This window comes from Rhea pennata, chromosome 1 (genome assembly GCF_028389875.1).
Source record: "Rhea pennata isolate bPtePen1 chromosome 1, bPtePen1.pri, whole genome shotgun sequence".
Lineage (NCBI taxonomy): Eukaryota > Metazoa > Chordata > Aves > Rheiformes > Rheidae > Rhea > Rhea pennata.
Genome location: NC_084663.1, coordinates 138,279,685 through 138,294,084, shown reverse-complemented (window position 1 = coordinate 138,294,084; position 14,400 = coordinate 138,279,685). Strand labels below are relative to the sequence as shown.

The window sequence follows — 14,400 nt, the reverse complement described above, 5'->3', positions numbered from 1 at the left end:
GCATGTTTAGAAAAAAAGCCATTTCTGCAGTACTGTGGCAACCTTAAGGCGAGCGAAATAAGTGGCTGTCCTTGTGGGAAGCACTTTAAACAAGTCAATTTTCATTGCACTCTTGTACCTTTCAAAGACCAAGCCCAAAAAGGAAGACAAGAGAGGAGAGGCGTGTGTGCGTGCTGCATTGCACGTTACTCACTGTTTGTCTTGAGCTTGCCGGGCTCGCTGTTTCTGCTGCCAGCCTGATTAATGGCCTTAACAATGAAGATGTACTTAGTGCCACTCTGCAGCCCATGCACTGTGTAGTGGTTTTGTTTGATATTAGGAACAATCATCCAGCTGTCGGCCGAGTTACATAAACCTGCAATTTCAAACCAAGCGCATTAGTCATAACATACAGAACACTTGGTAAGAGAGGAACATTTACAGCACTTCTGAGCACTGAACAACTGATAAGAATTTTGCTTCTATACCTTTTAAAGTGCTGTTACTTTTAGCAAGTTGCTATGTATTTCCATTAACTCATTTCATCAGCCCTCAAACAAGGTACCTTTTAAGTTCTTGCTACATGAAGTCAACCATAAAAAATAATAATTAAAAAAGACATTTAAGAAATGATTCAGTAGAGTCACTGGCAGGCTGGGAATTTTCATATCCCAACGCAAGAATTCTTTATTGCCTAAATATTCAAGGATTATGGAGAACACATCAACCTACTTCTTGGGTTAATAAACTCAGATTAAGCTTTAAGACTAACATAAGCAGTAATGGTAGAAGGGTTGTTGAGGCACCTTTGCTGACAGTCCGCAGGTATGCATTCCTGAAGCAAATCATTGGAAGCCAAACTGGCCAGAACAAGCTTTAGCTTTTACACTCCAGACTTTGCTAGGATGTAACCTAAGCTATTATAATTTATTGGATGCAACTTTTTTATTTCCTCATGGCTGGATGTCAACTGGGGAAGAGTTGGATAATTTTCCAGTTACAAGCTTTTTTGGATATGCTTGATGCCTACCAAAGAGGTATAACATGGTAGGAAGTAAGTAAAATAAGGGGGAGGAGGGCAATATCTTCTGCAAAATAGGAGAATACTCCCCAAGATGAGATTATTCACGTATGTAAACCTTTCCTACTAGGCTATAACTGTAACACCAGCGAATCAGCCGTTTAACAGCTTCTGGTCAAATGGAACCACAGTCTGATAGCTCTCGATGCGCACTTTGTTATAAATGTTTATATAAGTAACAAAATTAACATTCATAAAATGTGTATACTCACAATCTGCATACAGGTATACAGGTAGAAAGAGATACACATAGATGGAAGTGTATGCATGTATGTGTACGTATTAGGCTGGAAACATGAAAGAAAAATCCTTGACTGGATTAGAAATCTTACAGTCTTTTCAGTTTCTGATGTTACTGTGCATAGAATATGTTATGAAAGCTTCTATGTTATTAAACCAGCTTTCAGCTTTTAACTCATGTTTTACCAGGAAACCAATAAGTACTAGGGATTTGTACCTTTTGCAAGTCAGTAGTAATTTCAACTCTGTATATTAGTCAATAAAAACTTTTATGTGAAGTAAAAATTAAAAGGCTACTGGACACAAACTCCAAAGAAAAAGACACGATACAGCTTTACAAATTCACAGACTATTCATAAACATACTGGAAGATTCATTCCTAATTTGGGATGTCTTCTTCTTAAGGGATCATTAGTAATAGAATTTAAAACCCAAATTTCAATCTAAGAATTATAGCTTTTATCTCAAAGTTCTCTTACCATTCATTCATCAGTTGTTAAATGATATTATACAGCATCCTTGAGAGGTAGGTAGATATTAATCCTGCTATACAAATGGAGAACAGATGCACATTTTCAGGTGGGAATCATATCACCCTGTTACCTAATCAAGAGGGGCAATATCTAATCTATTTTTCTTGACGTCAGTGGGAGGCAGTAATCAGCGAATGGTTCATTCTGCCTGTCCAGGTCTGAACGTCCTACCACAAGTGCTTCTCTTTATTTCTTGAATGAAGAGGAAACCAACGCGACCAGCTTAGATGAGACCTCTAACTTTGGATAGCTGACCTAAAGTGAGCTGAACTTTCCCCTCCCAGCGCCCTGATGTGAAGTCTGAGCCTCCAGTTGAGCCCATGTTTGGGTTCGGGCCTTCAGACTGCTCTTCCCACTGAGCTGCAAAACAAGCAAGTCCATCCTCCAGCTTTTAGTTTGTAAAGATCAGAACTTGAAGGACAGATGGTATCCAACGTTTCTCTAGCCTGTTCTGTCTCACCAAGAACATCACTTTTTGTGTTAACCACTGTTGAGATGAGTAACAACTGTGATTTAGCAGAAAACATTTCTCTGTTGCAGTTTTCTTGTTTAAAGGGGGGGGGGAATGGATTCTAGTTTCTTCTTTGCTCCAACCAGTGAGGACCCTGACCATGTGTCACCTGACCATTCCTAAATGTCAACTACAAAAGGTTTCTGAAAGTGTGCTATGTCTGGAAAAAAATGAGCAAAGAAAAACAACTTTGCAGGACTGTTAAAACTGTTAAAAAACTAGACCACATAGAGCCACCATCTACATCTGAAAAAGGAATCCAGTGTTATTCCTCATGAAAGCTCCAGTTGTGTCTAGCACCCGTAGTAACGTGCCTACAGCAGCATCAGTCCATGTCCTGTTTTATGCCTGAACCATACCGAACCTACTGAATGGTACTGCCTTTTATTCTGGGAGTGAATAGGGTTCCTGACAGGAAGAAAGAAAAGGAGCAGTATCCTGGCATAAAATATTTCACTAACTGCTCAGAGGCATCCTAATCTTTTCCCAATAAAAATTTTCCACTTCCTTTATTAGATTAAAGGAATATTGGTTCTGCAGCTGAGTTACCACATTGATTTTGCATTAAGATCATCTCTTCCCTGTCATAGATGCTACTGCAAAATAGATATTAAGAGAAAACAAAACAAAATGAAGCACTGAATTTAGAGGGAGCCCAGGCTGGCCCAGCAATCCTTAACACAGACAACTGATGAGATATCAACTAACATATCACATTAGGTAGGATGAATCCAGGAGTTAGTCCTGGGAGTGTCTTCCCCTTCCAAATACACACTTCAAAATCAATGGTCTTATTGGATCTAATAAATATATGAAGGGCTGTAAAAATACCAATGAACTGTCCTGTGGGTCCCCTCTCCGTTCTCTCCTCTCTTCACAGGTATGTGGATTTATACCCACTTAATACTCAGTAGCCAATACAGTCTCACACATGGTAAATTACAGTATTTCTAAATAATCTAGCTAGCAGTTGTGTATAAGCACAACCATAGCAATTTTAGGCATTGCTGCATCTTGTTCTCTGCTGCCAGGAGTTAATGGCAAAATGTTCACATGCAGGCCTGGATTCATCCCACCTGACCTCAAATGAAGAACAGAGATTCCTAAATTAGGACCTTATCTACCCTAAACTCTCTACACAGTCAGCAGAGATAGATGGGAACCCTCCATTTCACCTCTGATCTGACTCATCTTCTAGGGGAAGGTTCTATCTTCTCTGACAACCGAAGACAGCTTGGGTTTCTTATCTTTGTCTTTCCTGTCTTATGCATCAGACATACAATACAATGTACAATAAATGCTGAATGTGCAGTGGCTCACTTGGTCACCTTTCCAGGTAACCCTTCCTGGTCCTGCAAGCTATAAACATACATCACTAAGTGTGTTGTTACAGTGGTGTTCATGCACTTCCCTGGAAAAGGGCTTCCCTTTTTGAATGCTTTTGATACAAGGCTTCAAATTAAATTTTGATCCAGAAATCTTAGAAATTAAGGCACAATGTATCCTCAAACTACAGGTCCAAAATATGTCAGAATGAAGAAAAGCAACTAGTCACAGCTAGGTTAAGCTTTTAGGTGTGAAAGAATGTTTTGTCTCTACATCAAAAAAATTTTGTCTCCAGTTCTGACCTACTAGAACAGCCTTTTTTCTTTTAATACAAAAAAGTTGATTAAGGATGATCAAGGAAATAAGGAAATAGCTTGGACATGCAGATATTCAGGGGATAATATCTTCATTCTTGGTTCCCTGCCAGTGGCTGTAGGTTAAGTGGAAAAGCACACCTCTTCTCATTGCAGTAGCAGTAACAGCTAAGTGTGCACTATTGTACCCAGTTTTTACCGTGCCTAGATTAGCGTTTCTTGTTTGCAAGACTCAGGGCTTTTAAAAGGGTCCTGCAGGTGGTAAAATAATGTATTTTAAAACTGTAGCCTACAAAAATGTTGAGAATTTAAATTACGTCCTGGAATGGTGCAGTGAGCACAGTGATGTCCGTACAGGATGTGTGAGTTTTCAAAACAAGTTTCTCAGAATCTGGAGGTAATAATTTGTAAAGCTATTTCCCTGGCGTTAGCTGTTGATGCACTTTAAAAACCAGATGGGAAAAATCCCAAGGTGTAAATCCTCCTAAAATTCACACTGTTTGATTTTAATAAAATATACCTTTTTAAAAACTAAAAGAGGAGCACGTAAGTCCTGGGAAGGTTATTTAATCTCTTGAGTATTTTAATTATTTTAAATGCTTTCTTTCAATAAATTGTTACCAATTCAAATTGGCAGAACAAAAACAGTAGGCAAAGTTGACAGATATATAGCTCTCCCCACCCCCACCCTGCATTCCCATATGACTGAAAATAATATATGCAGGATTTCTGCAAGACACGTAGCATTTTGGGTTGTTTTAGAAATACAGTTTGATACTTTCCAAGACTTAGAAGATTCTTGATTTTATCCTGAACTTACTTTTGTACCATTGGAACATACTAAAAACCTCAGCAGCATTCTGAATACTGTAAGACATCTGTTTTTAATAAATTAAATCTTATAGAAAGAACAACAACTAGAATTTTCAAAAGCTCATTGGTGAATCATTAAATCACCATTTTTCAGGGAAGCTTGGGCTCTTAATTTTCTTAGACTCTTCTAAAAAATTTTAGCTTTTCTTATAGGAACACCAACCCAGGGAAGGTTCTGATTGTATTCTGTATCCTTAACACAGTGAATTTTAATATTCAGTTGATGCAAGCAACCTAAAGCCCAATTACCAAGGAAGAGAGAATTATCTACTGCTTTTTGCCTTGGAGAGAGCCATCTGTGTTTTTCATGAAGATATTTTGTATTGAAGCTAGTAAGAGGCTGAACGTTTAAATTTTAACCTTGCTGAAGCACACTCAAGCAATTCGATGATGTCAAAAAGTATACATAAACTCAATAAATACCTCAAAATTTATTGAAAGAGAATAATGCAATTAGCATGCACATTAGCTAGCTAGTGACAAAGTTATTCTAAAAGCTTTTATAATATTCAGATTGCAGATGATTAGCTGCATCTCAGAACTGCAAATGTGTGAATGGTATAGCTCTGGGAGCAACTGCTTTACTAAAAGTCTGCCTAATTTAAAGTTCTATATTGCTTTTACGCACAAAACAGTGCTGCCAAGCATATAGTAGCCAAGCAGTTTGGCCACATTTGGAAATAATCTTTCCTGTATGAAAAAGGATTCAAAATGAAATACTCTTGCTGGACATTTTCCATCAAAATTTAAGTCTCCAATTTTTCAGTTAATAAAAAGAGAATATAGTTGATTATGTTGGATAGAAAATACATTAGAAAAACATGGTATTGCTTGTTTTTGTTACTGAATTCACAGCAATCCCTGAATGATATACGTCTCTAATGGGGGAAATGTACCGAAGAGTGGAAAGCACAGTCAGTCTGGCTATGTGGTTTTAAGAAATGGATTCCGGAATAACATTCTCCATTAGCACAGTAGGTGGGTATGTACGCAAAGTGATTCCCACCGTCTCAGGGGAAAGAAGCTTGTTGCCGTAATATGGTACTCTAGCTACTCCTTTGTGACTAATTCATAGCTACACAGAATTGAATGATGATCTATAAATCTATTTATGTTCTCTGTTACAGGTAACCCACATGAGCAGCAGGAACTGGAGGATGTGACAGAAACAGAGAAAACAAAATTATCTGCAACAGAATGCAAATGCTATAAACAAAGTAATTTGTGCACATCCAAGCTCTATTGCATTAAAATAGAATTTTTAAAAATCACTTAGTTTTAGTCCATCAAAAATGTGAAGACTGCAATGCAACACAGTAACTTACAATGAAAATATCTTTATGCCTTATATCCCATTATTATTGTACACTTCAAGACACTTCCCACTGTTCTAGGGATAATCCTGTAAGGACATCCACAACAGTAGAGAAAATAAACTCTCTCACAGGATAAAACATAGAATCCAGTAAAGAGAAGAAACTTCCTGAGTAAAATCAGGATGTTCGCGGGAAAATCTTTAGTGCCTGCAGAAGTTGGAACAAACTAGGAGAATCTTGTATGTAGAAAATCTGGGCAGATCTGTAGCAGATTCTATTAGAACTGGCAGGAACAACTCCGTTAGAGGTACACAGATCCATATTAAATGCAGAGATAAGGAAAGCTTTACCACATTTAGAAAAAACTCTCATATATACACATATATATTTAAACATATAGGCACATGTATATATTTAAGTTGGGTTAGCGTAGGAGATTTTAATGAAATTGAAACTAATAGTTTCCAGGATATTTATGTAAGAGCAGTATTCTGTAAAGAACAATTAGGCTAGTTCTTATGTTGTATTGGTATAAAATAGGAGATTCCAGTGAAGTCAGTGGAGTCACAGTGATGTAGACTGTCTTGATATGTTGCAGGAAAATCAGGTCTACTTCCAGTTGTTAAGAACATTTTATAAACATAACTTTAAGATTAAAGAGTTTTCATTTGAGACTTCAATTCTCTTCGATCTTTTAATAACACCATTTTTGCAAAGCATCAGTGATAGAATTAAACTTCAGATTGCACACTGAGCACTTCATGCTATGCCCTCCAAAATTACCATCTTGCATTTCTAAAGAAATCTGACTGTTTTGTAGATCAAAGCTTTCACCTCCACATGGGAAACTTACAATACATCCTCAAAAGGAAATGACTATTTATTTATTCACTAGTAAGCAAAGAGTAAAACCTCACATCACAAAGGTGTGGAAAAGGCACACCCTTCTGTGGCTCATACACCATGCCAGTACCTCACCCGTCCTTAACTACAGCATACATTCTGGTATAAAGGCACCGATAAAAATGGGTCAGAAAATAAGAAATACACCATATTATCATTAAGTTCTGTCTGTTTATTAGTGATTAATCAGAGAAGCCTTTCCTTCCTTGTCTTCCTTCCTTGCTCCAGTTCCCTTTGGTATCCAGTTTGTTCAGGCATGGAAGCATGTATTGATGTTTACTTGGTCTTTCTAGTGAACAGTCTCAAACAGTCTCACAGTTTTGCAGTGTGTTGTCCAGAATTAGGCTGCTGAATAAGATATGAAATAGAGGCTTCAAAAAAAAAAAAACTCAGTAAATTTTCAGTGGTCCAGAATGTTCATTTTTTAGTAATTCTGCATCATAATATAGTCATAATATGCTACTTAAAATTGATGCTAAAATACCAGCCCGTGACTCCTCAGATGTCCTTTCAGATGGCTGGGAGGGCTACCTCCAGTTTAGTGATGGAGAAGTTGAGGTGAACACAGCAACAGAGGAGTCAGTGCAAGATTTTGGCACTACTGAGACTTGGCATAGACCATGCCATATTTCTGCTGACTGATAGCACACCAACAACTGTATTAACACATTCCCAGTGCCAACTTTCATCAAAGCGTCTTGAAGTATTTCATAAGAACAAAATCTCTGTTGTGCTGGGTCAGAGCTAAGCCCATCTAGCTCAGCAAGTGATTGGGGTATCTGAGGGTGGACAAAAGCAAGTGCCTGTGAAGGTGTTTAAGAACAGGGAAAGCACATAGTGATCACTGATCAGTATACTCTCCCAGGCTTCAACAGCTTACGGCTCTGAGACCTCCTGAGCCATGGGGAAGTCTTTGCACTTCCTTGTTCTCAATTGATTTTTTTTTTGCATGATCTGTCATCTCTTGAATTCACACAAACTTTTAATCAACAATCCAAATCTCCTTTAGTCTCACAAAGTGACAACACATAAAATATTCCCATTAACATATGGAGAACCAAAACAGGAAGAAATTAAATGACTTATCCAAAAGTCATATTTCGTCAATGATCACTATGCACAGAGCCCAGAAGTATTAACTTCCTAGCCAAAGATTATGCAATACTGTTTTCTCAGAGGAGTAGTTATTTAACAACAGAACAATCTAAGGAATTACCAGTAAACTTGTTCATTCAGGAAAATCACAGATTCAAAACAGAGGGTGTATTTCATACAAATGTGCTACAATAAGAAACATCAAACAATGTTAGTTAATGTCATTATAAGTCATAGTTACCACACTAATCCTTGTTCCACTGATGTTTGTTCCCTTAGCCTTTGACATACTAATAGACACCTATGCTCCGCAGCCTTGCAGACAGCGCAAACAAGTAGGAAGGATTTAATTTGTATTCCTGACAAAGGTTCAGTTGTCAAGGGTATTTAAATGACTACGAGGTTCCAGTTATAATTAATGGCCAGCTAGACACAGGCTCCTAAATGCCTGACTGGCCTTGGCAATGCAATTGAGGTCTTTCATCCCCAGCGTTACAGTAAGGGCCCTATGACAGAAGACACAAATCCTGTTAATACGGACAGAATTTGTACCTTGAGAATACATGCTGGTTTTAGCCTGAGGAAGCTTTCATTGCATTGTACTCCCAGAAAACATATAAGACATTTCCACCAGATGAATTTTGATCTTTAAAATCCTTTGAAATCATTATTATTTTGAATTTAAAATACAGATAGTTGTCTATAAAACTTTCTAGGAAATATTTTCATTTTGTTCTTGACACATGAGTACCTTTATATTTAAAGAACTTGTTTTGCAGATAAACCATAAGCAGGTAGAACCAGGAATAGGATGGTTTATACTTACTAACAACATTAGCTTGTCCAGTGAAAATCGTGTACTGCAGCTCATAAGACACCACACTGAATTCATCATCTGATGTCCAGTGGACAGTAATCGTGTCATAAGAAGCTGTACAGAGCTCTTCTCGAATGGTGGGAGGGTTAGGAGCTGCGAGACATTGAGAACAAAGAGGAGGCTTACAGAAACAATCAATAAAATATTTCCCTTCTCACCTGAGATTAAGAGATGAATCACTCACAGAAAGTTTGTTCAATAGATCGCTAGAAAGCCTTCTGCTAATTCCAGTGGTAACTTAAATTGTCAATAAATCATTGCCAAGGAATTCTTACTATCAAATGTCATCACCTAGAAGCTCCAGATACTGAAAATATTTTATATTAAAGTAGCTTTAGCTTAAAGCGCCCCCTGTGCAAGTCATGTGCTGGTGATCACATCAAACTGTGATTGAGAACGCCTAATTGACACGCTGTTTTTGCTGGATTTGTTTCTGGACCACTATGCTAAAATTATCAAAGTTTCATTAATGCATACATCAAAAGGGAGAGTCAACTCTCTTTACTGCTGACTTCAAAGCAGTGTTTGCCTTGCCTATCTTAACAGAGATAGACATAAGTTCAGTGATGTGATATTTAAAAAATATCACATTGGGATATCACTCAGTCATGCTTTCATGCTTAATTTTGTCTTCTCTCCAAGTTCACCCTGATTTATTTCCTAACTAGGATATTTAATATACATGTGTATAATTTCTGCTGGTTATCCAATTCACTTTTTCAGTCTTGCATCAGGCGTTATTATCATATCATGGTTTTACAACTATTATGACGTGAACCTCAATATCATTGCTATTTAAATAATTCTAGCAAACAGTCCAAACATTTTAATAAAAAAGTTGTCCCTCTGTTTCCTTTTTTAAATAAACAGGATCACTGCAGTCAGTCTGTGGCGTAAGCACATATAAAACACATAGGTTTGTTTTAAAAACCTGTTTAAAGAACTGCAACTTGAAGCAAACTTCTGAGGTACTAACTTTCCTTGCTTGCATTTTCTACAGAACCAAACACCTAAATAAGAATAGCTAGCAGTGCTGATTATTCACCTTCTGTGAAACTTTATTATTTGAATTTAGCAATCTTCCCTATCTATGTGTCTATGCAGATTGTTCCCCGAAATTAAAGGCGTTGCATTTTATCATTAACCAAGCCCTCATGTGACAGGTAGAGTGTGGATAGGACCTAAAGGAGCCTGTCCCCCTGGCTTCTACGCCTGGTCAACTCTTTGAAAAAAGACTAGTGGGCTGTCCTGCACACTTATCTCCATGGGGGCCCCTTTCCTAATCGTTGTCCCTGTATGCCACCGCTAGGCAAGAAAACAATATCTATGCTTCATACTGTTCCTCCTCACTATCACAGAGCAAGGAAGGAGGAAATTTCAGGCAAAACAACAAAATATGCCTCAATTAAATGCTGTCAGTTCCTTAACTTTTCTGAGTCATAAATAATGGTCTCAAAAACAACAAAAAAAAAGCCACTGAAAGAATTCCACCTTTTCTTCTGCAGCAACTTATTTCTATGAACCATCTATTTTATTTTTCCATTAAGAATGTATAGTTTATTTTCCTGTTTTGCTGATGCATGTTCCACGGATTAAAATGCAGACGCACTTCCAAGGAGCCTTTTTCAACCATGAGGCATAAGGAAACGTTCAGATGTGTTTCATCACATGACTATGATTTGTGATGCTCTAACTATTGTTGCACAGAAGCTTACTAGTGCTTTTTTTTTTTTTTTTTTTTTCCTTAGCAGAGCACCCTTGGGATAGATGGATATTAATAAAGAGGGATAGAAATGAACTAAAATAAGAACAGTTATCCCATAAGGAGAATATAAACATAAGGACAAAAAAATAAAACAACCTTCTCAAAAATTTAGTACTGCAGTTTAGATGGTGTGTACTGACTGAAGCTAACTGTTGCGAAAGCCATATAAGACAGCATTGCTCCTATTAGCTATGCCTCAAGTATGTTTCTAGCAGGATAATCTATATTAGCTATTAAATTTTTTTTTTTATAGCTGAAGCTTCATTTTCATATTTTGTCTTCAGAGGCAAAAAAATTTTTGGAAGAAAATTCATTACAAATATACAAATGGATCAAATTTTTCTGTCATAATACTCCACCAAAGTCTTCTTCAGTTTTCTCATGCAGCTAATAGAATGGAATTCTGTACCTGAGAAATGTGCTGGTCCCTACTGTAACATAGATAATAAATAATAATTTAACAAGAAGCAACAATTACTGAATGTTTAATGGACCTTAAGTTCATTAAACCATAGCTACATTTCAATAGCACCTAAGGCCCTTCAACTTCTTTGAAAAAAACAGCTTATATTCTCTTTTTGTTTGCACACCTGGCAGGCCTTACACAAGACTGGAGATTTACAGGCCTTCACGTAATAAGAACAACAGCGATATTTGACCTAAGAAGGACATCTTCTCCCTTGAACTTTTATTTAACTTACACTCACTTGAGACTATACTGCGTGAAACTCAGTTCTTCAGCAACATTTATGTCATGAACCACTCAGAACAGAAGAAAAATATACTTGCTTTTCCTGTAGATAGATACACATGGAAGTCTCTCTGTGAATGGTTTCTCAAGACTTCCAAAATAATGCAGAAGTCTGATTGCAAAAATCATTATTCCACATGAAATATTTCTTTGTATGGTGAAAATCCATAAAGCAATTAAAGAGATTGACCTTAATCAGTTATCTTCACCTTCATAGTTATAGGAATTGCTACAAAGCTCAGATGCCACAGGGAAAGCGCTACAGAGAGTCCAGGATGATCTCAAGGCTGCACCAGCACTTTCTCATGCATGGCCATGAAGCGCATCCTTCAACAAGTGGCGAGCTCAGTCACTGCCCAGAATGACGAAGTCCAGCATGCTCAAGCAAAGCAGCAGAAGAACCATCCTAGTGCTGCATACCTAATGCTGTAAGACAGAAAGCCTTATATCCCACCCTTCAGTCCTGTTGCTTGGTGGAGATGCAGTGACTGCCTGTGAGCACTTCCAGTCCATTTCAGGGTGAGGCCAGAGCACTGACTCACAGCCATAACAAGACTGAAGCTGGACAGCTGATGCTGATAATACCCTTGGCTGTTTTCTGTCTCCTGCCCACAGATTTTCACCTAATGTCAAGGAAAGCTGAAAAAAAAGTGAAGCAGTGCCTGAAACACCAAAATTCACAGACTTGAGCAGTGAGGGAACTTGGAATCAGTGCCAGGTGACTTAGCAAGGCACAATGAAAACTGCAGCAGTTTAAGGAAGTGCTTCGCAACAGCAGTAGCTCTGCTTGGTCATGGAGTGGCAATCTCCATAAGAGGACCAGGGCAAACACCTGTGAGTAGTAACCACTTCAGTCACTTTGACTTTCCTTCTCTTGAACTCATGAATCAACACTCTCTAACAAGAATTAAAATCATTGCTGAAGTCTGTTTTAGTTCTTTTCTGTGACTTTGACTCAGAACTGAGGGGACACACTTACATAGTCAGGAATCGCATATAAAGTGCCTGAAAGGCAATAACTAACATTAGAAAAGAAGTTTCTTAAATTTCCTTCCAGAAATAACTGACTTTGTGAGCACACCTACTCCTTTTCAGGGCAAAGTCAATCAGGTCAGTCTAACTCATCTTCTGTTCAATGTCATTTGCATGGCTTTTCCCTGAAGCAGACTGAAAGCACTCCCATGGTCTATTCACCTAAGAGGCAGCTTAAGCAGCTGCCACCTCTCATTGATGAGTCCCAGCATGGGTGTAGTGGCTCCTGGGTGGAGCCACTACCCATCCACTGGGTGGGTCCTTTCAGTGCAAAGTCACACAAATTTGCTCAAAATTCGTCAACTTCCTTTCATTTGTTTGTGCTTTACCTCCCTGCTGGGATGAGATGATTGAATTTGTAAAGGTTTCTTACTGATTTCAATCCTAAGTAAAAGAGGAAGATGTAAGCCATCACTTTGACCTAATTTTGCTAGCAGTGTTCACATTGTCAGCTCTGAGTATGAGGGAGATGAGAAAGCTGCTCTGAACCTCTCTCAGTTAACTACTGGATCCCCAGTGTGTTAAAACACTAGACAGAAACTGTATGGAGGAACTTGAGATGCACAGCTACAACAGATGTGGTTATAAATTCGATGTGCTAGCAGCATGCCATGTATAAGCTTGGCATCAAGGGCTTGGCCATACAGACATGTAGACATACCCTTTGAGTACTCCAGACCTTTTCAAAACCAATTGAATGAAAAGAGATTACACTCAAAACATGATATTGGGCTTGCTGGAGATGGGTTTTGACCGCTTACTATTGAAAGTAAGTTTGGAGGAAAGGTAGGTTGTGAAAGGTTTCCAGAATGAAGTTATTCTAATGTGAAGAAACTGTTGGCATATGCTAGGTGATACATACATGTAAGTGCAGTCACAGCTAAAGTGATGGATGAGGAAAATGTATCTTTGTTTTAGAAGGGATTTCTTAAAACAGGCAAATTTCAAGGTCAAATAATAGATATTGCTACAGTTGAGATTCAAAGCAGTAAGACTCTGGACAGGACTTTTTGATGCACAATGGATCAAAACAATCTTTAACATTGTGCCGAAGGGATGTGTCCATCGTAGGCATTGTCTGGATCTAGCTAGATAGAGGTGTAGGTAAAAGGTGAGCTCCAGATGATAGACTTGAGCAAATGGCAAGTTAAGAAAGCTTTCAAAATAAAACAGATACGCAGGAAGGAATGATCAGAGACAGATTAAGAGCATTGTTTTACTATATTGAGCTTGACATCTCAGTGTCTGGCTAGAAACTTTCAAAGAGATATCAGAGACTTTCATTTGAATACCAGAAGCTTTGGACAGACAGATGCATACATCACCAACACAAAGATAAAGTGCCTAGAGATACTCTATATAGGAAAGAAAGAAAGATGCAAACTTCAGTGAGCCACATAAAAAACTCAGGGGTGGGGGACAAATGAAGAAGACTGACAAATAATACACTGAGGAAGGACCAAAGGAGAAGAAAACTTCCAGAAGACAGTCAATTGTTTTGAAGGCAACAACCAAGAGGATGAGGTTGTAACCTGAATTTTGACATTTTGTCCAGAAGTAGTACAGACAACAGCTATAATACAGGCTTCTTCAAATGGTTACAAATGGAGTTACATAGTCTTTGTTTTATTTAACTCTGTCAAACATGATAAAAGTAAATCTCAATTCACTCTATCACACAATTTTCAGAGTAAGAGCTATAAAGATTCCACTCATCAATCTGAAATTATCATCTAGAGTTTCTGAATAACAACATAGAATAATCAAGTGTATTTAACTCTTGGGATTATACATACACACATAT

The 14,400-nt window shown here is 37.9% G+C and overlaps 1 protein-coding gene across 8 annotated transcripts in view; it reads right to left on the bottom strand.

Annotated features, from left to right (window-relative positions):
* MID1 (midline 1) overlaps positions 1 to 14,400 on the bottom strand; it is a 246,430-nt gene that overhangs the window by 7,297 nt on the left and 224,733 nt on the right. For 6 of the 8 annotated variants that reach the window (XR_009961365.1, XM_062601165.1, XM_062601173.1 and 3 more), the window contains exons 7-8: positions 8,998 to 9,141; positions 194 to 355 (exon numbers count right to left, since the gene is read on the bottom strand). Coding sequence is in view for 7 of the 8 variants with exons in the window: in XM_062601165.1 (XP_062457149.1) it covers positions 194 to 355; positions 8,998 to 9,141 (306 nt within the window). In the remaining variant the exon portion in view is untranslated. Of the gene's footprint in view, positions 1 to 193; positions 356 to 7,227; positions 7,448 to 8,997; positions 9,142 to 14,400 lie in introns of those variants that run through there. The other 2 variants (XM_062601190.1, XM_062601198.1) reach the window with 2 other exon arrangements.